The sequence below is a fragment of the Notamacropus eugenii genome, chromosome 4, assembly GCF_028372415.1.
Source record: "Notamacropus eugenii isolate mMacEug1 chromosome 4, mMacEug1.pri_v2, whole genome shotgun sequence".
NCBI lineage: Eukaryota > Metazoa > Chordata > Mammalia > Diprotodontia > Macropodidae > Notamacropus > Notamacropus eugenii.
This window is the reverse complement of record NC_092875.1, coordinates 326,825,500-326,851,261: the sequence shown is the minus strand read 5'-3', so window position 1 is coordinate 326,851,261 and position 25,762 is coordinate 326,825,500. Positions and strand designations below refer to the sequence as shown.

The 25,762-nt window shown below is 40.4% G+C and overlaps 1 protein-coding gene across 2 annotated transcripts in view; it reads right to left on the bottom strand.

The window, feature by feature from the left end:
* Positions 1-25,762, bottom strand: part of ST8SIA5 (ST8 alpha-N-acetyl-neuraminide alpha-2,8-sialyltransferase 5) — a 138,366-nt gene that overhangs the window by 46,998 nt on the left and 65,606 nt on the right. For both annotated transcript variants that reach the window (XM_072605217.1, XM_072605218.1), the window contains 2 exons: positions 23,762-23,854; positions 11,507-11,593 (listed from right to left, as the gene is read on the bottom strand). In XM_072605217.1, the coding sequence (XP_072461318.1) occupies positions 11,507-11,593; positions 23,762-23,854 (180 nt within the window). The remainder of the gene's footprint in view (positions 1-11,506; positions 11,594-23,761; positions 23,855-25,762) is intronic.

Sequence of the window (25,762 nt, the reverse complement as noted above, 5' to 3'; positions counted from 1 at the left end):
AAGTCACGGAAGGAAAAATATCAGTCAGAAGCAACAGATAGATCAATCCCTAAAACTTTAGGGGGGAAGGGGAAGAAGAAAAGAAAAAGGGAGAGACAGAAAGGGGGAGCAAAAATGGGAAAGGAAACTGGTCCAGACTAAAGGCACTCCCCAGAGTCTCTACAATCTTTCTACCAAGTTTCTCCAGTATACTTTTCCCCCAAACTAGAGTCCCTCCAACAGGCCCCTGGAATCAGGCCCAGTAGATCTGAGCTGAGAAAATCCTCATTCCTACAGCCTAACAAATGAGCAAGAAGCAGAGGAATCTTGGCTCCTACTGGTGAGAATTCAGAGAGGGGAGATGTGGCTCTGGGATCCCAATCAAAAACTCTAAATGCATTTCTCACAAAAAATAGTCAGACATGGTGGTCATGCCACCGTGTTGTAATGGAGAGCCAACATGGCAAAACAAAAAGTACACTGTATCTAGAATTAAAAGACCTGGCTTCCCATTCCAGCTCTGCCACTTAATCACTATTTGTTGTTCAGTTATGTCTGACTCTTCATGACCCTCTACGGGGTTTTCTTGACGAGGATACTAAAGTGGTTTGCCATTTCCTTCTGTGGACTAAGGCCAACAGAAGTAAGTGATTTGCCCAGGGTCACATAGCTAGTGAGTGTCTGAGGTCAGATTTGAACTCAGGTCTTCCTAACTCCAGGCTCAGTGCTCTATTCACTAAGCCACCTAGCTGTCTCCAAGGCAAACAAGGGTTAAGTGACTTGCTCAGAGTCATATAGCTAGTATCTGAGGTTAGATATGAACTCAGGTCTTCCTAACTCTAAGTCCAGTGCTCTATCCACTGAGCCACCTAGCTGCCTCATTAATCACTATAACTAATACTTAACCGGCCAAATCTTTTCACTCCTCCTATCCTTAAATTTATCACCTGTAAAGCAGAGATACTGATAACTGTTCTTACAGGATCATTGTGAGAAGAGAATTTATAAAAGATTCATTCAAATGCAAGTCTTTATTAAAGTACCATGCTTCAGGTACATCTCAGATTAAATAGGCTCTTGCAGATTGGTCTGAGAACTTGGCCACCACATTTAGTGAGGTATTTTGGGGAACACAGATTCCAACACATTTAACAAACAAATGAGCCCTTCATAAACTCAGAGCTGACCAGGCAAAATTCTTGGTTTACATATTAAAGAAGAGGCACAGTCTCTATTTTCAAAGAGTTTATTCTTCAGGAAACAAGAGAACATTAACATGTAATCAATGGAAATGTGGAAGCCTAAATGTTTTTAAAATGTGTTCTAGAAACAAGAAGCGGAGTAGGGTATCAGATAGTATGATAATGAACTGGTTCATCTCAAAGAACTTCCTGGGGAAAGTAGGCTCTGAGTTCCAAAAGCAGACTTTACAGAAATTTATGATACTTCCCTTCCAATTGTTAGACTCTCCCAAAAAAATTTTCTATAAGACAGTGTGTGGTGTGGTGTAGTGTATAGAAAGCTGGAATGGAGTTAGGAAGAACTAGATTTGAATACTATCTCTGCTACATACTAGTTCTGTGACCCTGGAAAAGTCCCTTGACCTCAGTGAAACTCTCTAAGAATTTAAAGTGCAAAGAAAATGGCTGATCTGCCTTGACAGAGGAGCTTCCACACCAGGGTTAAAGTTAATAGGAAGCTATATCAATGAAATCACAGCTCTAGCCCATATCTTATAAATACTTATACATTCCATATTCTCTTTCCACTCTCCCCCAATAAAACATTAACTTCCTGAAGGTAGGCACGTTCTCATTTTTGTCTTTGTAACCATAGCACCAACATAGGGTCTGGCATGTAGAAGGAATTTAATAAATACTTGTTAATTAAACACTATTAATAATAGCTCCCATATATGCAGCCCTTTACACTTTATAAGATGTTCTCCACTGATAATCCTATTCAAAATTCACAACAGCCCTGTGAGGTGGGCAGCGCAAATATCATTATTTTTATTATTTCCTTTTTACAAATAGTGAAATTGAAGCTTTGAGAGGTTAAAGGACTTCAAAAAGTTTACCCAATTAGTAAGTAAGGAACATAGCCTAGAAATGAAAACAGCAACAAACAATCAGATCTTCTGCCCCCGGGTCAAATGTTCATCCTGTTGTACGCAATTATTACTTGGAACATCTGCTCAAAAATAGTCACTTAGTCAGGCACTGAAGGGTTAAACCTCAAAAGAATGTGAGCTTGGAAAATGATGGGACAATGTAGCTGATGAAACAAGCTTGGGAATCTGCCATGCTAAAGAGTCTGAAAAATTTTTTTTTTCCTCCTCTGCAGCTGGTGTTCCACCTGGAACTGCATTCTCCCAGGAGCCAACACTGGGGTGGGGCTCAGTGGAGAAGGTCAGACCCTGGGAAACTTCTTGCTTCCTCTGTCTTGGAAACTGAAGTCCTTCCAGCCTGACTGAGGGGAAAATGGAGGGTCCTCAGTGCACTATCTGAAAGCCAAAGAAATCTCCATTTGTCCCAAATGGACAACAGCTTACTGAAAGCTAAAACTCTAATGTGTCCCTCCCCTGCCCCCTGGGTTCAGTCATCCTCAAAATCCTTTTATTCAGAATCATAATTATCACTTTTGTGTGATCTGGAGGACCAGAGAAAGCCAGACCATCCCCACCCCATGCCCTGATCACTGGTTTCATTGAGAATTAACAAAGCTGAAGAAAATCCTTTCCCAAAATATCACCCAGAGGCCCAAGACTTGTGCTGGTAATTGGGAGCCCTGCCTCCACCTATTCTTTCTGGGCCTCAGTTTTCTCGTCTGAAAGTGGGGGGGGAGGGGTAGATGATCTCTTGGGGTCCCTTTAAAGTACCCTGACACATTATAATTTGGGTGCTTTCTGTGGGTGGAAAGCTTTTGGCAAATATTTTCTTTCAAATACTCTCTGGAGGTAGAGGATAGGAAATAAAAGAACTTCTTAGTTTATTTTTTCCAAATTGGAGAAATACTTGTTTTTTCTCCCATTGCTTTATCCCTTGGTCCCCGAACTATATCTTTTGGTCACTAGTCTCTGCCCTATATGCTGCTCTTCCAGAAGCCTAGATCCAAAAATCTACTCTTCATTCAGTACCCTCATGGTCATTAGAACACATTGTTCTCATCCATCCATTCCTCCTGGGGAAGTCTTCACATGGTTAGGGTAGACACCTCCCAACTCACTAAAAGGTTTGAGGCCTATAGGTTACTCTTAACCTGGTTTAGCCTCTCTGCTGAGACAGTTTACTGGGGTGTGGCCACTGGGGTGCATGCTACAGCTTCTTGAAGTCACAGGTGAGAATTGGGTGATGGATGAATGGGCAACCCTGAAAAGGGTTCAGCAAACCTCACACCAAAGGTGTTAGTCCTCTCTGAACACCCTATGCACCCCCGGTTTCATTGTAAACCCAGAGGCAAAGGATTCTTCTTTATCTTGCCTTGTGGGGCTCTTGGTGAGCAAAGGTTAACTGCAGCTGTAGGCAACATCTATTTCAGAGGATGAAAAAGTGCAGAAATTCCATGAAGAAATTCACAAAATCCTCCACAACAAGTACACTTTGATACTTAAGGTCTTCAATGCCAACATGAGCATGGGAGGAAGGAGTAAACTACATCAGAAAACATGGTTTGACATGAAGAAATTAAAAAGCCAAAGATCTGTAGACTGCTCAAAAAGCCTGTAGACGCCCACCTGTACAGCCTGAATACTTCCTTCAAGAAGAGAATTTTAAAGGCAATGGATATAATTAGCACCAAATGGCATCATTTTTTAAAAAATGAATTGACTCATCTTAACAACAAATAAGTGGTCACAGACACAAAAGTAATTTCAAAATCAGCTCTCAGTTTGCATGACCAGTCATGAACTGGTCAGAGCAAAGATCAAAGTCAATACTAGATTACATGAAAAGAAAGAGAAAGGTTGTGCATGTGATTACATCAGCTCCATCCTCCTATAAGCTGTGGGTCCAGAAAAATGAGAAATGGACAAATATAAAGACATTGTCTCTGACAACTACCATGTCCAAAAGGAGTCTTATTGATTCAAAAGAGTTACTACCAAGTTTGTCAAGTGGGGAATGGCTAAACAAATCATGATATGAGTGTAACAGAATATCACTGTACTGAAAGAAAAGATGAATATGAAGAAATTTGAGAAACATGGGAAGATACATATGAACTGATGCTGAAAGAAGCAAGCAGAACTAGGAAAACTACAGAAACAATGACAAAATAAATGAAAAGAATTATAGAGTGAATCAAGCCTTTAATAACTGTCATAATCAATCTTGAACTCAGAATAAAAAAATGAGGAAATGTATTTCTCTCTCTTCTTAAGAAAGATCAAGAACTATGAATGCAGAGCATTGCATAGTGGGCTCTGTGTTAATTGGCTTTGCTTATTTATCTGTCTTGTTTAATTGAGACAGGGTAGAAGTGATGGTTATGCAGAAAATGTTTTAATAAAATAGTCATTTTTAAAACTAAATACCACAATAAGGACCCACCTCAGTCAGCAAAAGCAATCTCCTTGCCAAGGGCATTTTCAGATGTGTGCAAATTCAATTGCAAAGTATTATGGAGAAGAATGGCAGAAAAGTAGAAGTACCCCACCACCACCACCACCAGTGAAACAATATAAAGTGCTTCAGAAGAAATTGTGTTTGCAGGGTTTCAATTGAGAAAGATCTGGCTATGTCAATCCCAAGAATGCTTATATGTAAAACTGGAAGAAGGACAACAAAGAGGTGACATGGAACATAATGATTAGTGTTTCTATTCTGATCTCATCAGCAAAGATATTGAAGCCAAACCACACAGGGATTCTACTTCCTTCATACAGAGAAATAAATAACATGGAAAAATGGCAATGGCTCTTTAAGAAGATGAAGTTGGGAAGTGCAGCTGGACCAGACTGAATATATACAGAATAAATCTGTGCTAAATGTGATGTGAAAGGCAGTTTAAAATCATTGCCAAAAAAGAAAGCTTCCAAAAGAAGGGGTGGGGATGAACATAGGGAGCACAAGCCTTAAAAATACAAACCTAACCAGAGATAATAAAGAGATCTTGAATAATTAGCAGTATCAATATAGATCAAATCTTTGAAACAAATAATAACTACAAGGAAAAGAATGATAATGAGTCAGCGTAACCAATGAGATAACAAATGTGAAGCACTTTGTAATAAAGCTTTAAAGCATGATAGAAATGCTAGCTATTAATATTATCCCAAGATTTCTGTGAAGCAGCTACAATAGACCTCAGAGGAAAAATTGTATCTCTGAGAATATATATTAACAAAACAGAAAAAAGATGATGGCGGAGTAGGTCAGAAAATTTTCTGTTCTCCAAGTTTCCTCCACAGAAAAACACAGAACATGGCCTCAGAGGGAATGTAGAGCAGTGGAAATAAAAGTCAGGGTAAAGCAATTATTCTCCTAAGACAAACGAAGAAGACCCCAGGAAAGACCTGACCTCCAGGGACAGAGATTTGGCCTGAGTGAAGGGCAAACACCTCCAGGCCAACTCTGCAAAGTCAACAAATAGCAAGGCCAGGGAGCAGCCAGGGTTGGGAGGCAGCCTCAGGTCTTTTAGAAATTTTCATCTCCTGAATCATCTCATGGCTGAGGAGTAGAAGATTGAAGGACCCTCCACTACTGAGGGACACCAAGCACAGCTGTATTGACCAGCCGGGCTGTGGCTGCTGGGAGAAGGAGCTAGCACACACCCAGTGAGTATAGTAGTGAGGGGCAGGGAGCCTTAATGGCTGTGGGCACTTGCAGGAGAACAGAATGCTTGGTTTCATTTCCAGGGAACAGAGAACAACTATAGTTTACAGCCATCAGAAGGACTGCAGGGAGCAAGATCATTTGTGGGACAGCATGACTGGGGGCTCTAGCCATGGTTTAGGAGCAGAGAGGAGAGCCCAAGGTATCCAAGTCCCAGGATAGACTTCAGAAAATAACAGTAAGAAGGACCTGAGACTTGAAGCCTCATTCCCCATACCTCAGGGACTAGAACTTAATTACACTAATAGCTGCTTTAAAACAAAACAAAACAAAAATAAATAAACCAAAATGAGTAACCAAAGGAGAAAGAACCCAACCATAGATAGCCAGTATGTGGATACAGAAGATCTGGGTTCATATTCAGAGGAAGATAATGGAGCTTAAAAAAAAAGCCTCAATGGAAAATATCAAATGTCCCAAGCACAAAAAGAATTCTTAGCAGAACTTAAAAAGGACTTTAGAAATCAAATAAGAGAAATCAAGGGAAAATTAGGGGAAAATAGCAATCCAAGAAAATTCTGAAAATAAAATCAATTAACTGGAAATAGAGAATCAAAAACTTAAGAAAATAATTCGTTGAAAACTAGAATTGAGCAAAGGGAAGCTAATGATGTTCTATGATACCAAGAAATCATAAAACAAAACCAAAAGAATGTAAAATAGAAGAGAATACTTTCACATCTCATCAGAAAAACAACTAATCTGGAAAACAGAGCAAGGAGAAATAATATAAGAATAGCTGGACTGCCTAAAAATTACAATTAAAAAAATCTTGATACAATATTACAAGAAATTATCAAGGAAAATTGCCCTGACATTGCAGAACATGAATGCAAAGCAGAAATAGAAAAAAATCCATGTATCATCCCTGAAACAGATTCTAAGAGGAAAACTTAACAGGAATATTATAGCCAAGTTTCAAAGCTCCTAGGTTAAGGAGAAAATATTGGAAGCAAAAAGAAAGAAAAACAATTTAAATATCATGGAGCTACAGTAAGGATTATACAAGACCTAGCAGCTATTACATTGAAAGACTATAGGTCAGGAGCCAACATGGTGGAATAACAGCACAGACTTTATAGAGCACTGCCCCCAAGTCCAACTAAATATCTGTAAAAAAATGGCTCTAAACAAATTCTGGAGGTGCAGAACCCACAGAATGATGGAGTGAAGCAAATCTCCAGCCCAAGACAGTTTGAAAGGTCTCCAGAAACTATCTGTCATGCCACACTGGAAGCAGAGCACAGTCCAGCATGGGCTGCACACCAAAATGCTGAGGATAAATTGGAAGGTCAATGGGAAAAGCCAGTGGGACCAGTGCCAGAGAATGAAGTGATCTGGCCCTAGCCCCAGGGTGACTGAGGGGGGAAGGGGGCAGAAAACTGCCCTGATATTCTAGAACCAGAGGGTAAAATACATATTGAAAGAATCCACAGGTCACCTCCTGAAAGAGATCCAAAAAGAAAAAACTCCTAGGAATATTGTAGCCAAATTTCAGAGTTTCATGTCAAGGAGAAAATACTGCAAGCAGTCAGAAAGAAACAATTTTTATATTGTAGAAATACAATCAGGATAACACAAGATCTAGCAGCTTCTACATTAAGGGACCAGAAGGCCTAGAATATGATATTCCAGTAGTCAAAGGAGCTAGGATTAAAACCAAGAATCATCTACCCAGGAAAATTGAATATAATCCTTCAAGGGGAAAAATAGTAATTCAATGAAATAGAGGACTTTCAAGCATTCTTGATGAAAAGATCAGAGCTGAATAGAAAATTTGACTTTCAAACATAAGAATCAAGAGAAGCATGAAAAAGGTAAACAGGAAAAAGAAATCATAAGGGACTTACTGATGTTGAACTGTTTACATTCCTACATGGAAAGATAATATTTGTAACTATTGAGACTTTTCTCAGTATTTGGGTAGTTGGAGGGATCATATACATATAGACAGAGGGTACAAGGTGAGTTGAATAGGAAGGGATGATATCTAAAAAAATAAAATTAAGGGGTGAGAGAGGAATATATTGGAAGGAGTAGGGAGAAATGGAATGGAGCAAATGATCTCTCATAAAAGAGGCAAGAAACAGCTTTTTCAATGGAGGGGAAAAGGGGGGAGGTGATAGGAAAAAAGTGAAGCTTATTCTAATCACATTTGGATTAAAGAAGGAATAACATGCACACTCAATTTGGTATGAAAGTCTATCTTACACTACAGGAAAGTAGAGGAGAAAGGGATAAGTAGGGTGCGGGGGGTGATAGAAGGGAGAGTAAATGGGAGGAAGGGGTAATTAGAAGTAAACATTTTGGGGAGGGACAAGGTCAAAGAAGAGAATAGCATAATTGGGGGGCTGGATAGTATGGAGGGAAATATAGTTAGTCTTTCACAACATGACTTTTATGGAAGCCTTTTGCACAACTACACATGTATAACCTATATTGAATCGCTTGCCTTCTAGATGGGGATGGGTGGGGAGGGAGGAAGGCAGAGAAGTTGGAACTCAAAGTTTTAAAAACAAAGTTTTTACATGCAACTGGGAAATAAGGAGTACAGATACTGGGGTATAGAAAGTTATCTTGCTCTACAGGACAAAAGAGAAGATGGGGACAAGGGAAGGGAGGGATGTTAGAAGAGAGGGCAGATTGGTGATAGGGGCAATTAGAATGCTCAGTGTTTTGGGGTGGGGGAGGGGAGAAATGGGGAGAAAATTTGGAACCCAAAATTTTGTGAAAATGAATGTTAAAAGTTAAATTAATTAATTAATTAAAATTTAAAAAATAAACTAAAATAACTCGACAGGATAAAATACCTGACAGTATACCTGCCAAAACAGACACCAGAACACAAATATAAAATATTTTTATACAAATAAAATCAGATTTAAATAATTAAAGTAAATATTTATTATTCATGAGTAGGTAAAGCCAATATAATTTAAAAATAACAATTTTGCCTAACTAGTCTATTTATATAATGCCATCTCAATTAACTTACTAAAAATATTATCTTACTGAATTAGAAAAAATAACAAAATTCATCTGGAAGAATAAAAGGTCAAGAACTTCAAAAACATCGGGGGAAAAAAGACATAAAGCAAGCAGGTTCAGTAGTATCAGGCCTTAAACTATATCTTAAGGTGAGAGTGTTGTTGAAGTGCTAAAATGGATAATTTTTTGATAATTTTAAATTAAAACTTTCTCATGTAAATAAAAGCAGCCAACAATAGAAGGAATGCAGAAAATTGAGGGCAGGGGGACTTTCATCCACAATTTCTTGGATAGAATGTGATTGAGTTGGAATATTGCTGTGGGGTAGGAAATGATGAGCTGGTTGATTTAGAAAAACATGATAAGACTTGGACTTCTAAAGGAAAATACTATCTATCTTCAGAGAAACAGATGACAAGTGGAAATCAGAACAGGATGGTCTTACATATATGTATATGAGTGTATATGTGTATATATGTAGATATCTATGCATATATGTACATAATCCACACTTAATTGTAGCCTTCTTGGAAGGGAGGCAGTGAACAAAGTAAAAAAAGGCACAGCAAAAACCGAAAGAAAACCTACAAGAAAGCAAAGCTGGCCAGCTTTGAAAACAATGTGTAGTATTTATTGTATAGGTTTTCTTGAAATGGAAATTTATGGTTTTATACTGAATTCTCTCATATTCTGCTGTGTACATGATATTTTTTCTTTTCCTATTTTGTATTTAAGCTTAAAATAAACTTTAAAATTTATGAAAAATAGAAAAAGAGAGAATTAAGGAATTGAAATGTATAATTTTAATAATTAGAAGACCAAAATAATGGCAAAGAGCATGAACAGTATGTTTTTGCTCCCTTTCACAAACTAGAGGCTATTATTAACACTCCTCCTAGAGATGAACCCTTCCTGAGGAAAGCTCAACATAGAAAAATATTGATCTCCAAAGATAAATTATGAGGTGTCAATAAAGTCATTTATCACTTTTGAATTAGATTCTCCACAAGGTTCCCTTAAATTGTGAGATCCCTGAGCATATTTTAAAGGGAACTAAGAAGTCAGAAGCTATCGGTTCATATGTTTCTTTTCTAGAGAACATTACAGAGTATCCTCAGTGAAGGCACTTGGCTTAATCACCCGCACTGGAAAAACAAAATAGATGATGTCCAGACTATGACATGCAACTGAAAAGAGAACCTGAGTGAGACCACCTATATCATGATCAGGCACTCTAATCAGACAAGACATAGTAGGCATTAGAAGAAAGAGATTAGGTTAGATGACATCTCGAAAACTGTTCATTGCTTTCAAATGATCTCATGCTGCTCCATGTTGCAAACTATTTCTTAGTATCAGTATTTCCCCAGTGCTGTAAAAATGGAAAGCTATAATCCCAGAAGAATTAAAATTACAAATAATTCAAAGAAAGGCACATGATGGGTATGAGTAGGGTATAGCATAATTCAAAAAATGACTTATATGTGAGATGTGGACATATATGACTCAAAAAAAAAACTAGATAACACATGGACAGCTAGTACCACCCCCACCCCCCAAGAGAGAGAGTGAGAGGGAGGGAGGGAGGGAGGGGGAAAGAGAGATGTATGTAGATATATGGATATATGTGTGCTTATGTATGTGTGTTTATCTATAGTAGGCCTCCAGCTAATTAGATAACCTATAGATGACTTATGGAAAACATGGCAAGAATTATATATATGGTTTCTCTATCTGTAGAATGGGCTTAATAATACATTTACTACTAAAATCAAAGGTTTGCCTTTCACAAACTAGAGGCTATTATTAACACTCCTCCTAGAGATGAACCCTTCTTGAGGAAAGCTCAACATAGAAAAATATTGATCTCCAAAGATAAATTATGAGGTGTCAATAAAGTCATTCATCACTTTTGAATTAGATTCTCCACAAGATTCCCTTAAATTGTGAGATCCCTGAGCATATTTTAAAGGGAACTTGATTGACTAAAGTCCAAATCATACATTTTCCTTTGGTATACTCCATAAAGTGAGGTCTACCTGCTTAATAATTAGAAAACCAAAATATAATATATAATACAATAAATAATATCACTCAATCAACAAGTCTTTATTGAGTGCCTGTAATGCACTCAGCACTGTACTGATGAGATGGAGAAGATGGTTAAGACACGGTTTCTGATCTCCTACTAACTTGAGGGGCCATATTTACATGTGTGTGATAATCAGCACATAGCACAAAATAATATATAACTATGTGCCAGATAGTGAGGTACTAACAATGAACTGCTCTCAGGCATAGGCAGTCATTGGACAGGAATAACAAAAGAGCTCAGATTTAATGCTGGAAGTAACCTTAGAAGTCACCTAGTCAAATTCCTTTGTTTTACAAAGAAGGAAACTAAGACCCAAAGAGGTTCTGTGATTTGGTCAGGGTCACACAGGTAGTAAGCGGCAAAGCTAGGCTTTGAAGGCAGGTCCTCTAATTCCAAATCCAGCACTCCTTCCACCATACTAGGTTACTTGTCAAATCCCCTTTATTAAGGGGATTTGTTCTGTGAAGTCTGGATTCAATCAAAGGGCTGCACTTGAGGACCTAGAGGGCCACATGTGGCCTTGAGGCCACAGGTTCCCCACCCTGGTGTAGACAGAGAGCAGATCAAGGATATTTGGGGAAGAGGAAGACAATATTATCTTACATACTTGAACTGGTTAGCTTCTGAGATATTCATAGCCCATTTGCACATCTGGAGACTCTTCCACCTGTCAAACAGCTCTGATTGCTTCACCCTTTAAAAAATGCGAACAGAGGAAATCATCAAAATTCAGTCTAGCCAAAGTTTTCATGATTAAAATAAATGCAATAGATTATTCTCCACCCACCTAAACCTTCTGAATCCCTATGGTACAGAAATCCTTACATCTCCTCACCATCAGGAATATTGTGCCGATCACAAAGTTCTAACCATAGAAACTAGAGCTGCCTGGTTTATTTGGACTGCAGACACTGAGGTTTCCCCTAGGGCTGAGGGGTTCAGGAGAAAAGGAGAGGAGTGAGGGTGGTATAGGCAAGTTGGAAAAGTTCTAGAGAATTCTAAAGCCTTTAGGCAGGTGACCAGCTAAACCATTTCTGTAAAATCTTTGTCATAAAGGCCATTCTCAGAATGGACCATATATGCACAGAGCGCAGACTTGATGAAACTACAATAAGTGAGCAAGCTGGCTTTTGCAGACATCCTCATATAGAAGTTCCTATCTTTGCTACTGCACAACTGAGATGTGTGAGGAATATGAGATCCCATGGTGTCTCTCCAAAACATATGCTTCTCTTTCTGGGGGGGAAGATTCCATTGGTCATACTGTTACAAAAAGAAGTTTACATATTTCAGGTGATCATTCCATCACCAAAGAAACAGAAAAGAATCTTAGCAATACTAACTTATTTGAAAATCAAATTTGGGCCACAACAGACCCAAATTTTCATTCACAGAATTGAAGACTTGTAGAACCACCACTGAGCTGCAAGGAAACTCAAAAGTTATCTGGTCCAACCAGTAGCTAAGCCAGAATCCCCTCTTCATCATACCCAGCGAGAGATCATCCAGCTTTTGCTAGAAGATCTTTAGTGACTGGATCCACCACCTCCTGAAGTAGCCCATGCCACTTTGACATAGTTTTAATGATTGCTAAATGTTCCCTTAAAATGAAAAGAATTCTGTCTCTCTGTAAATTCCACTCATTCTTGCTAGCTCTGCCTTCTGGGAACATGCAGAGCAAGTCTGATCTCTTTCACAGGGCTGTTTTTTCAAAAGATGCTGTGCCTTTCTCTTTGTTTTCCCTCTTCTTCCTAGTAATACTTCAGGAGAAGTAGCTTGGTATGGTGGAAAGAGTTGTGAATATGGAATCACAGGACTTGAATTCAAATCCCTCCTCTGCTACTAATTTTGTGACCTTGGGCAAGTCCCCTGAATTCTCTGGGCATCAGTTTTTCTCATTTGTAAAATTAGGGGTTAGATAATCTCTAAAATTCTTTCCAGCTCAAAATCAATGATCCCATGACCTTCAAACCAGTTTTTCCCCTGACTGTAGTCTTAGAGTCCTATTGTGGTTAAGCATGTCTGTCATTCCAGAGCAAAGCATTCAATTACCCTCCTTGGTGTTTGATCTGCCTATCAGTCCTATTTCTGACCAAAATCTCTCTAGGTTTCAAGGAAGCCTTCTTCAGAGTGGTAAGGACAGGGAGAAGCACCATTTCTCTAGATAGGCTACAACCAGGAAAGGGATCCCCTCCACAATGGTCCCCTTAAGGTTTTGAGGTTTCAGTATCCAGGCATTCAGTATTCAGGTAAGTGACCAGCTAAACAATTTCTGTAAAATCTTTATCATAAAGGCCATTCTCAGAATGGCCCATATACACACAGAGGGCAGACTTGATGAAACTATAATAAGTGAGCAAGTCAGTATTTGCTGACATCTTCATATAGCAGTTTCTATCTTTGCTACTGCAAAGCTGACTGAGATGTGTGAGGAATATGAGATCCCATGGTGTCTCTAGGACACCTAGGAGCAGGTCACCTGGCAGTAGGGTCACAGAATGTAAAAAGATGGTCATGATACTAGCCGTGTCAGCAAGGGCTGGTCCCTTGGCGAAGATACTGGCAAGAAACTTCATGATGTTGACACTATTTGTTTCTGCAGTAACCTTCTCTTCTCTCCTTCCCCTATACCCCCTGCTAATCCTTATAGGTTTCTTGCAGGAATGACCTTCATCAAGGGACCAGTCATCATTGACTATTTTTAACAGCAGAGTCACTGTGGGAGGCTTACAGCCAGGGTTTAACTCATCTGTTAGTCTTACACAGGACTTAGCTATTCACTGACAACAAGCAAAATTATTAGCATTCAAAATAAGTCACCACTGGTATCTTGTTGTCCCAGGAGATAATCAAGCATTTGCCCATTGGCCCAGGGACAAGACCAGTCTTATGAATGGGCAGCCACCCACAAGGCATGATTCTGGAGATGCTAGGAAGTGTCCAGTCCTTAGAGGGCAACTGCAGTTATGGGAAGAAAAAAGAAAAGAATCTGACCTGCCAAGACACTAACATGCTATAAAAATAAGAGTGGTTCATCACGCCTATCAGACTGGCTAATGTGACAAAACAAGAAAATGATAAATGTTGGACAGGATGTGGGAAAGTTGGAACACTGATTCCTTGTTGGTGGAGCTGTGAGCTGATCCAACCATTCTGGAGAGCAATTTGGAACTATGTCCAAAGAGTTATAAAAATGTAAATACCCTTTGACCCAGTCATATCATTTCTAGGGCTATATCCCAAAGATCATAAAAATGGGAAAAGGACCCATATGAACAAAAATATTTATAGCAGTTCTTTTTGTGGTGGCCAAGAATCGGAAATTGAGGGGATGCTCATCAATTGCGGAATGGCTGAGCAACTTGTGGCATATGAATGTAGTGGAAGACTATTATGCTATAAGAAATGATGAACAGGCAGACTTCAGAAAAACCTGGAGAGGGTTATATGAACTGATGGCGAGTGAAGGGAGCAGAACCAGGAGAATATTGTTCACAAAAACAGTCACAATGTTCAATGACTGATTTTAATAAACTTAGCCCTTCTCAGCAATGCAAGGACCTAAAACAGTTCTAAAGGATTCATGATGATAAATACCATCCACATCCAGAGAAAGAACTATGGAGTCAGAATGCAAAGTGAAGCAGACTATTCTCTTTTTGTTTTGTCTTGTTTTTTCTTATGATCTCTCTCATTCATTATAATTTTTCTATGCAACATGACTAATATGAAAATGTGTTTCATAGGAATGGATGTGTAGAGCCATATCATATTGCATACTGTCCTGGGGTGGGAGGAGGGACAGAAGGGGAGACAATTTAAAACTTATGGAAGAGAATGTTGAAAACTAAAAATAAATGAATATTTTTAAAAAGAAATAAGTGTGAGTGGTGATTGTAACCTTCTAGGGCCTAAGGGTTCTAGAGCTAGGAAGGACCTGAGAGAGTCCAATCTGCTCATTTTAGAGATAAGGAAACTGAGACCCAGAGAGTTAAGTGGCTCTGCCACTTCCTACCTCTGTGACCTTGGGCAAATCACTGAACTCCACTGGGCCTCAGTATCTTCATTTGTGAAAAAAGCACGGGTCAGCCCAAGATCACATAAGTAATAAGTGACAGAATTGGATTTGAATCCAAGTCCTAGGACTCCAAAAATAGTGTTCCTTCCACTATACATGTCCTTCTTCTGGCTTCCCCCCTCTCTGTTTAGGGAAGGCACCCCTGCCCAAGAATGCTGACAGTGAAAAGGCCTGACCAGAGGCTTGTAGAAAACAGAGGGTTCAATCTGGTAAAGTAGGAGAGAACAGGGAGACATGAACTATTCCAGCTGAAAATCAACTATGAGAGGTAGAGGGATCCTTGGAATTCATCTGGACTGTGACAAAGGGCAGCTATAGTATAACAGAGCTGAAAGGGTTTTTAGAGATCCCCGGATCTATACCCCTTTCCCCTCTTTACTTTCATTCCCACCACAAAAATTCAGCCATTTTCATCCTGTATAAACTGAAAATTCAAGGGAAAAAAATCGTTCAGTACAGGATTAAAAGAAAGTAGGTCCAACAAAACAGTGCAAGGTCAGGCTGTACTGCACGGTTCAGAGTCTGAAAGAACATCATGCACAAAGGGGCCCCGCAGGGTGTCTCTCTCTCCCTTTCCCAATAAGCCCTTCTACTACTGGGAGAAGATAGGCAACTGCTCCATAATGATCTTTTGTGCACTCTTTAATTTGCTGACAGAGAAAGGGAACAAATGTTTGCAAAGCCCAAGCAGCTAGAGAGGTGCTAGAACAAAGAATACTTCTTCTACAGCCCTGCCATGGGAAGGCAGATGGCTGCCAAAGGTTTTTTGCAGTGCAGGAAAAAAATAATAATAAAAATTGAAGAGTAGAAAAGGGCTGACTGAAGCTAACTGGTTTGTATGTGTATATGCTCTCCATTCCTGAAGGTGAGAGGGAAAAAAAATCTCATCCATTTTCATGCATTTCATTATTAACTCTGTGAAGAGGACTCCCAAAGCTACATATCCAGCCTTATTCTCTATTCCAAATTGGGTTGAAAGTGGACTTGCAAGTGAGCCCAGAGGGGTGTGTGCTCAATCTCTCGTGTGTGTGTGTGTGTGTGTGTGTGTGTGTGTTGTCTATGTCTGTCTCCCTTCCTCTGTCTGTCTCTGTCTCTCTCTCTGTCTCTCCCTTCATTCTATCTGTCTCTCTCTACTCTTTCTGTCTCTCTATTTCACTGTCTGTCTCAGTCTCTCTGTCTCTTTGTTCCGCCTGTCTCTCTCCTCTCTTTGTGTGTGTGTGTCTATCTCTATCTCTCCTTCCACTTTCTCTGTCTGTCTGTCTCTGTCTCTGTCTGTCTGTCTCACACACACACACACATACACCTTATTGCTCCCACTGAAGGTCAAAAAGTGAAGTATTTGAGAAAGAATGATGAAGAAATGATCCTTTTCTATAGGTATCAGGAGTGAGTTGTTTGTTGAAATGTAAAGTATCTGCATTCTACTCTAGATGAGCCCAGCCTAGTCTAGTAGAGGTCTCCTTTCTGTGCTGTATCAAAGCTGTCGTAGAAAGAGCATGTGAGCTTGCTGATAGGCCCAAAGAAGGCTTCACTCTGAGTTATAAACAGCAAAGAGGTCTCCAAACCCTCCTTCATCACCCTTCCCCCAACCCCAACCTCACTGATCTAATTTCTTGTTATTTCATAATACAGACATAGTGCATTGGTGGAATAGATGGGATGTACTCTGTAGGGCACCAGAAACATCCCTTTTCTTCCCCCACTAATTATTTCCCTCCTCCAGGTGCAGGAGATGTATTGCCTGATATTACCATATTAAAGGGGTTAAACATTACTCTGGGCAGGGTCCTCTTTTAAAATACAAATACTTGGAGTAGGGAAACAGACTAAGTCACTAGCACCTGCATATGAGTTTATGTAATCTAGGCACTCTCTTACCCGTCCCTGGCAGAATGAGTGAACTCTTGGATGGGGTTCAGAAAGGAAAGAAAGGATCCTAAACTTGACTGGACTCCATTACTTTTTTTTGCCTTTTCAGTTTTCAACAACCACTTCCATAAGTTTTAAGTTGTCTCCCCCTCCCTTCCTCCCTCTTCCCTCCCTAAGATGGCATACAATCTTATATGGGTTCTATACATACAATCTTATTAAACACATTTTCACACTAGTCATGTCACATAGAAGAATTAAAACAAATGGGAGAAACCATGAGAAAAAAACAAAATAAAACATAGCAAAATAGAAAATAGTCTGCTTCATTCTGCATTCCGATTCCATTCTCTGGATGTGGATGGCATTTTGCATCATGAGTCCTTAGGAAATGTTTTAGGTCCTTGCATTGCTGTGAAGGGCTAAGTCTATCAGAAACAGTCCTCGCACACTGTGGGCTGTTACCGTGTATAATGTTCTCCTGGCTCTGCTCATTTCACTCAGCATCAGTTCATATAAGTCTTTCCAGGATTTTCTGAAGTCCACCTGTTCATCATTTCTTATAGCACAATAGTTTTCCATTACATTCATATGCCACCACTTGTTCAGCCATTCCCCAGTTGATGGGCAACATTACTTACCTGTGGATTGAGTAGCTATGGATGAATAAAATAACCTCTTGAAGCCTCATTTTCTTCAGTTATAAAAAATGATGATAATAATGTGTACAGTATGACTTTATTAGGATTGTTTTGAGGAAAGCGTCTTCTAAGTCTTCAAGGCCTACAGAAATGAGAGCCACTAACATTACCTCCCACAGTATCTAGCTCAGGAGTAGGGTTAGGTCCTCCATTAAAATCTGTTTGTGTGTTGGAGCGATGAAGAGGTCTAGCAACCCTACCTGGTCAAAAAAAGATTCCCATAAAGGAGAGTATGCTTCACATTAAATTAGGATGCTAGTCCTCACCATCAGCTGGAAATGATAAACTACCACAAGGTAAATCTTGGGTTCATTCTGCAGAAATATGCCTCCATAGGTGATGAGTGGGACAAGTTACCATCCTATAAACCAGGCTCTACTATCCAGGGAAGCAGAGTATGGCAATGTGATTTCAAAGAAAGGAAAAAGTTTTCCTGTCCCACAAAATACCTTTCATAGTTGCATAGGAAAAAGGAAGCAGGGATCTACAGAGGGAGAAGAGGGCCTGGTTCAGCCTGCCTCTGGCACCCCCTGTATAAATTTGGGTGAGTCACTGAGTGCTTGGGCACTCAGTTTCTTCCTTTGTGAAGTGAGGCCTCTGAAGTCCCTTTGTCCACTAAGTCAATGATCCTATAATTAGATCAGGTCACTCATAGCTTTAAACGTATCATCCTATGAACTTCTCTGACATCTTCACAATCACACATCAATGACAGATCACAAATCCTCTTACAAGATCAGATCTTGGGGAGATAAGGGAGGAAGAGAGCCAGTAGGCACTAAACACCTGAAGCATAGAGGAGGGAGACTTGTTGGTAAAAGTGAAGAAACAGGAGGTGAGGAACATCAAAGGCACACCCTCTCAGACTGGTCCAGGGAGCCAACATCAAAAAGGAATCCTTGGAACCCAGAGCTCTCCACAGCTACCCAGCATCCTAAGGACTGAGAACAGACAAGATCTCATGCTCAGAACTTCACACCAAGTCAAAAAGTGCCATGACCTCATTAGACAGCTGTCCACGGGCCCACAGGCTCAAAGAAAGTCTGAACCTAAAAGAAAATAGCAGATGGGCAAGGAGGAATTTGAGCACAAACTGAAAATAGCCACAGTATTGCTGTTTCTGAGAAGGTGCAGGATGCTCAAGACCAGGGTTGAGGCCAGTAGGCTCGTCTGTAGTTAAAAGGTCAGCCCTAAGTTTGGCTTGGATACCTTAATGATATCACAAAGCTGGCTTCACTAACTCATCCAGAGACATTTTTGCCATTTTTTTCATCCTCTCCTGTTCCACCCTGCCCTTCATCCCCTCCTCCCCCATCCTGCTCTCTTCACCTTCTCTCAGCCTAGCACACCATTCTGTGAGAGTCAGGAGAGAGGTGCTGTTTCAGAGCAAAGTCTTGTATCACCCTCAGCCCAAGGGAGAAACTGTCCAACTTCACACGCAGGCTGCTCTGCACCACCTGGTAGACACACACATCACATCACATCCCCCCACACACACACCTATCTCTCACACACTGTCTCTCTCCATTACTACCACCCCTTTACCCTACTATGGCTGTCCCACATACCTTCTCCCCACAGAAATGATCCAAACAAACAACAAAAAAACCTCTAGGCTGGCATTTTCCCTGACAATAAGTCCAAACCTGGCTCCACTAGGTCCCACTCCCCACAGCGCCAGGATGTCTGAAAGATGGCCTATTTGAGCACCACTGAGTACTGAGAGGGATTTTTCCTTAAAAAGAGGGAGTTTGCACCAGATTTCAATCCCTAGTAAATTTCAACCCAGTTCACCTTGACCCCCAATATTCTCTTCTTATCACAGTCCAAAGTCAGCATCAGCTCTCAGTACATAGTCCAAGGAATACCAATGAACATGGCCCTCTCAGAATGCCATGAAGTAGCTCTTTTACTCCCTGATTCACGGCCCTGATGTGGGAGAGGAGAGGGACTCTTCAGGGAAGGCCCTTTATCCAGATTTTAAAAGACCAAATGTTACATGGCCAGGTTCAAAAGGTAGTGTGGTGTGGTGTAATGATCCCTAAACTTAAGAGACCTGGGTTCAAATCACCCTTGCAACCTAGTGACCACAGACAAATCAATTAATTTTCCCGAACCTCAGTTTCCTCATCTGTAAATGAGGGATAAAAATCATACTACATACCTCACAGGTTAATTGTAAGGAAAGCATTTTGAAAACCTTAAAGTACAATATTAAATGCAAGGCAGTATGGCATTACGCATTGAGGGCTGATCTTGGAATCAGGAGGGTCCTGCTTTCTGACACATACTGACTCTGTGACCCTGGTACAAGGTTCTTAACCTCTCAGTGCCCCCCCAGACAATTCTCTAAGATGCTAAATTTCAGAGCAGGTGCCAATTTGCACTGGTAGGGAGAATTCCTCACCTGGAGCTCTTTACACTGATGGAATCACAGGTCAAGTCAAAAGAGAGAGAGGAGAGAGAGAGAGAGAGAGAGAGAGTCCTTATTAAACTCAGTATCACACAGGAATCAATTGTGCCACATAAGTGAATCACTAAAGCTTATCTTTTTAAGTGTCAAAAAATTGCTTTTGTCTTAACCATTTTGAAGGAAGTCTTTAAAATGTGTCCTATATTTCTGTGCTTTCTTAAGTAAAAGAACTGAACATAGTGCCATAGAAAGAGGTGGAAGGAATCTTAGAAATCATCCATCAGGAATTAACCTTTTCTCAATGACTCATCACTCAGAATATCAACTACATTTTGCTTTAATACAGTGATGCCTTCAGGGCAAAACATTCTTACCTACACAAAACAGCCTTACACTGTGGTGATTTTTTGAGTACTGTGACTGCTTTGTAGAGTTTTTCTGAATGTAAGGCTGTCAGCCATCACTTCTCCCTGTCTATGCCAGTCTTTCTGTCCCTTCTTCTAATATGTTGTGGCCAAAAACCAGATGGCCCAAAATAAGAGTAAATAGTTTTTAAGTAAGAGCCTGAGGGGGTTCATTTATGAATAAAGTGAATGAGCTTTTGGATCAGCTACTAGGCTTCTCAGATACTTTTTTTTTGTGCCTACTTTGGGGTTCGTGGCTGTCTCCCAGTTAATCCAGGTTGCCAGATAATTGAACTCCAGATAAATAGAATAGTAATAATATTCATAATTATTATTATTGTAGTAATAATAATTCAATTTAAAATTTACTGAGCACCTATTGTATTTCTATTAACCACCACACACACACACACACACGCACACACACGCACACGCGCGCATGCGCACAGGTGCATACAAACACAGTTTTTGAAATTTTCCAGATGCTGACATTTCCAAAGATTGAAAAATCATGTCAAGTGGCTAAATTATTTCCATGATTCTGACCACTTTTGCTCAGAGAAGTATGGTGCCATTAGGCAAAGTCTTTTCCTTGGGAAACAAGGTACTACTTGAAGTTTGGTAGATTAGTAATTATTTAAATGCCCTTAAGTTGCTCTGTGTCCTCTTAAATTTGCTATCCAATCTTTCTCAGACTTAATGAGCACATGTGGATATAGTGATTCTACAATGCGATTCAGAGAGTGTTCATGTTTATAGTAAGAACCACAGCGAACCTCTTTATATACTCCCAATGTTTAGCATAGAACTGGGCATATAGAAAATTCTCAATAAACCCTTATTGGTCAAATGATTTAGAACTCAAGGCAACTTCAGACTAACAATTCCACAGCCTAGCATTCAAGGCCCCAGCCTACTTTTCCAACCTTATCTCCCTTTATTTCTCTATACCAATCCTCTATTTCAGCAAAACTGGTGCATGATTTACTGTTCTGAATATGCCCCATACATTCCCACCTCTGCACTTTCACTTTCATCATTCCTCCTCTCTCTACCTCAAATACTGCCCTCCTTTTTGTTCTCTATTTGTCTAGCTGCAGCCTACTCTTCAGAATCAGCTCAAGTTCCCACCTCCTCCGTGAAGCCTTTCCTACTGACCTGTGCCCAAGTTGGTGGAGGAACCTTTCCCTCCTTGAGCCTCTCCTAGAAGCTTTTATCAATTCATTCATCCAGGGTTTGGCATAGACTATTTTTGCATCATTGGCAAACTTTCTATGACTCTGTACCTTCTTCCCAACCAGACTATAAACTCTCTGAGGCCAGGAACCATGTTTTTTGCTTCTTTTCCCAGCCTTCTGCTTTGTGCAGAATAGGTACTCATTAAATGCTGTTTCTGATTTTGAAGAGGAGGAAAAAAACAGCAGTGACTCATAAGTTAATTCTAAATTACCCCCAAATTGGGCTAAAATCTTTGTGTCTCTCTTTCCTTTTACCTCTAAGCACATAGGGAGAGTTTTCTCCCCTCTCTGCTTCTACTTCTTCACCATCCACTCCTCAATCCTTCACAATCTGGCTTCTTACGCTATCCCTCTAATGACAATGTTCTCTCAAAGGGTACCAATGATCTCTTAGCTGCAAATTCTAATGACTTTTTCTCAATCTTCATCCCATGTGAACTCTAAAACTTTTGCTACTGATCACCATCCTTTTCTTCTGCATATGCTCTCGTCCCTTGGCTTCTGAGATACTTTTCTTCCCTAGAAGAAGAACTAGGAGAATCTGTCTCATCATTGCCTTTTAGTCCTCTCTGCTGAGTCATTATCCATTTCCCACCCCTTGCATATGGATTTCCCATAAGACTCTGTCCTGGGACCTTTTCTCTGTCTCTCTGTCTCTCTCTGTCTCTTTCTCACTCTCTCTCTCCCTCTTGGTACTCCCCCCAAATCTAACCCTCCTCTACATTTTATTATTTCTGTTGAGGACACCACCACCTTTCTATCCATTCAGATTCATAACCTTTGAGGTATCCTCAACTTTTTCCTCTCCCTCACCACATCTAATCAGTTACAACATTCTATCAATTGTACCTTCACAACATCTCTTGTATTTATCTCTTTCCCTTTGCTCTCAAGGCCACCACCTTCAGTACCATTCACCTAAGCTATTTCCAGAACTTCCTAATTGAACTCCCTTCTTCCAGATTCTCTCAACTCCAATTTATCCTCCACACAGGTGTCAAAATAATCTTCCTGAGGCACAACTCTGATCATATCATGCACCCACTCAAAAACAGGTCAGTGGCTCCCTGATGTCTCTAAAATAAAATATAAAACTCTCCCACCTGGTTCTCAAGTCCCTCTCCAAATTGGCTTCAACCTGCTTTTTTTTCATCTTCTTACACATTCTTCCTCTTAAAGGATATGTTCTAGCTATAGGGTACCAGCTGTTTCCTGAACTGAACACGCCATCTTCCATTTCTGTGCACTCAGAACATCAGGCTGTGAGACCTGGAATTCTTTTGAGATTTGAGATTGAGATTGCCTCTCTCCCTTCAAGGCTCAGCTTCAGCGTTCTTCCCTCCATTTAGCCTAACCCTGATCCCCCTAACTGATAGTGTCCTCTCTTTCCTCAGAAATTATTCAAGCACTTTTTCTTGTCTGTCCTTTCTTTGCCTTTCTTTGTATCACATTTTTTCTGAGAACATACCACAGAAGCCCCTTGAGGGCAGGGATGGCTTCTTTTTCGTCTTGGTTCCCAGAATCTAGCACGGTGCCTTAGACACAGATGGTATTAATAAATCTTTATCTTATTGATTGTAGGTGTATCAGGTTTCACTGAAAATTACCAGTAAGGGTAGTTGGCCACCTACATGGAAATGAGCCTGGTTGCCGGAAGAGGGTCATTCCAACTATCCTTCTGCTCATCCTGAAGGATAAGAGGTTTTTCATAAAATCACAGATCTGATGCTGAAAGGGACATGAGAGCCCATCAATTTCAACCCTCTCATTTTATAGAAGAAGAAACTGAGGAACAGAGAATCATCCAGGGTCACATAGCTAGTAAGTGCCTAGGTCAGGATTTGAACTCAGTTTTCCTGACTCCAGGTATAGTTCCCTGTTAATGCCTCTCTTCCTGCTACAGGGAGTCCCAAAAGTAAAGGTTTAAGCTTTTAATAACAGAAAACTGAACTGAGATTTCTGGGACACCCTGGACTTCATAGGATCACAAAATATTGAAACTAGGACTTAGGAGCTCTCAAACCAAATGCTTGAAGACAATTGTGAGGAAACTGTAGCCCAGGGAAGGAACTTGCCCAGGATCACACAGGTTATCAGTGGGCTTAAAAGTTCGCCCACCCCACCTTGCCAGAGAACTCTTGATAAAAGGACACACTTACATGGACAGCACCTTCACCTCCAGAATGTCATGGCGAAGTTCCAGGCATCTGGTGGAGTTATATTCAAAAGGCCCCTCATAAAATTCGAAGTACCTGAGGATGGAGACATGGGGATCTAGTTAGAAGTTGAAGCAGAACATTGGAAGGGGAGGAGAGTGGGGAGAGTAAAGCAATTACCTGGAATCTGGGAGGATGGAAGAGGGTGATCTTAGGGTGTTCTTAAAACATTTGACATTCTCATGTTGGGTCATGAAGGCACTGAGGTCAAGATCAAATAAACAGATACAAAAACCTAAAAAGTCGGTCCCCAGGATTACCCTGTATTCTATATTATCAGGGAAGGATTGTTTCAGTTGTGAGTTATCTAGGACCCTCCCCTACAGGAGGCCTCCTTCTCACCTTGTGTTTGTGATCATTTGAGTGAAGCAATGTGTGTCAGTGTCCCAGTTTGAAGGCAGCTTTGGGTCAGTGTTTGAAGAGGAAGGAGGTGGCTAGGAGTCTGGGGACCTATGTGTGTATGTGGGGTCATGCAACCTCTCATCTGTAAAATACAAATCACAATACCTGTGGTACCCACAACATGGAGTTGCTGGGATGGGCAAGTGAAATGATATACAGAAAGTACTTTACCACTGATGAGCAGCAGCTATTTGTAAATATACATTCTGTGACCAGTTAATGCATTTATTGATTTCATTAGTCTATGACATCTGTGAAAATAAATGTAGCACCGGCAAAGGACTTCCCCAAATTAGAGTGTACCTTCCCTTCCTGGTCCTTTCTAAGTCATTTTCCAAGGCAGAGCTCACTCTATGATTTTGTTATTTCAGTTTGTTTTAGTTGAAATAATAATAACTAACATTTATGTAGTTATGTTCCAGGCACTATGCTAAGCACTTTGCCATTATTATCTCATTTGATCTTCTTAATGGCCCTGGGGTATAGGGACTATTATTATCCCCACTTTACAGATGATGAAACTGAGACAAATAGAGGTTAAGTGACTTGTCCAGGGTCACACAGCTAATAAATGTCTGAGGCTGGATTGGAACTCAGGTCCTCTTGTGCTCTATCCACTGAACCACTTATCTTCCCCTAAAAAGTAGAAGAGAAGGGAATGACAAGACAAGGAGGGATATCTCAGAGCAACATGGGAAATACAGGGAGAGTCAATGCAAATTTTTTAAGCTAAATAGAATTCTGGTGGCTATACATATTCACATGCATACACACATAATACATGTTCACAATCCACACATATATACCATGTTCATACATACAAGAACATACATGCTACATTTGTGTGACGTATATACGTGTACATAGTATGTGTCCATATGCATTCTTATACATCTGATAATCTACATAGGCATACATTATAATCACATGTGTGCAGACATATGTGTATGTAGATATATAATGTGTACATATGATATGTGCATACATCAACACATACGAATGCCTTAACACACACACAAAATAGCAACAGTTGTGGTCCTGGGTGACTGTGGAGCACGGGGGCACAGGAAACCCTCTATTATACATGTGGGAGGCTGAGCAGCTTTGGGCCATAGAGCCAAGTTTCCTTACTCTCCTAAGTCTGGTAACCTGCCCAAGGATCAACTAGAGCTGAGACCATGTCCCATCATCCATTCCCTCATGCAGCAGGAAGAACCAGCAAAGTGAGGATGGAGGCCCAGATGGTGCCAGAGACTTCAGTCTTAAATAAGCAGTCAGTTGCCCAAGCTCAGAGCTGGCACCAGATTCTGGCACCCAGCCTATATAAGCCAATGTGCAAAGCTGGTGGCTTGACTAATCATGCAGAAAGGGGGTAGGGTTCCAAAGAGTACATCCAGCCTTTGTACGTTCAGCCACTTTCAATAAATCATCCACATTGAGCATGTTTTCCACTAATTGGGAGCCACCTGCACTCCCTGATGAGGACAGTTTTCTTTTGTTAGGGGTCAGTCAGTCTGTGCCCAGGGTTAGGACATAGCCTGA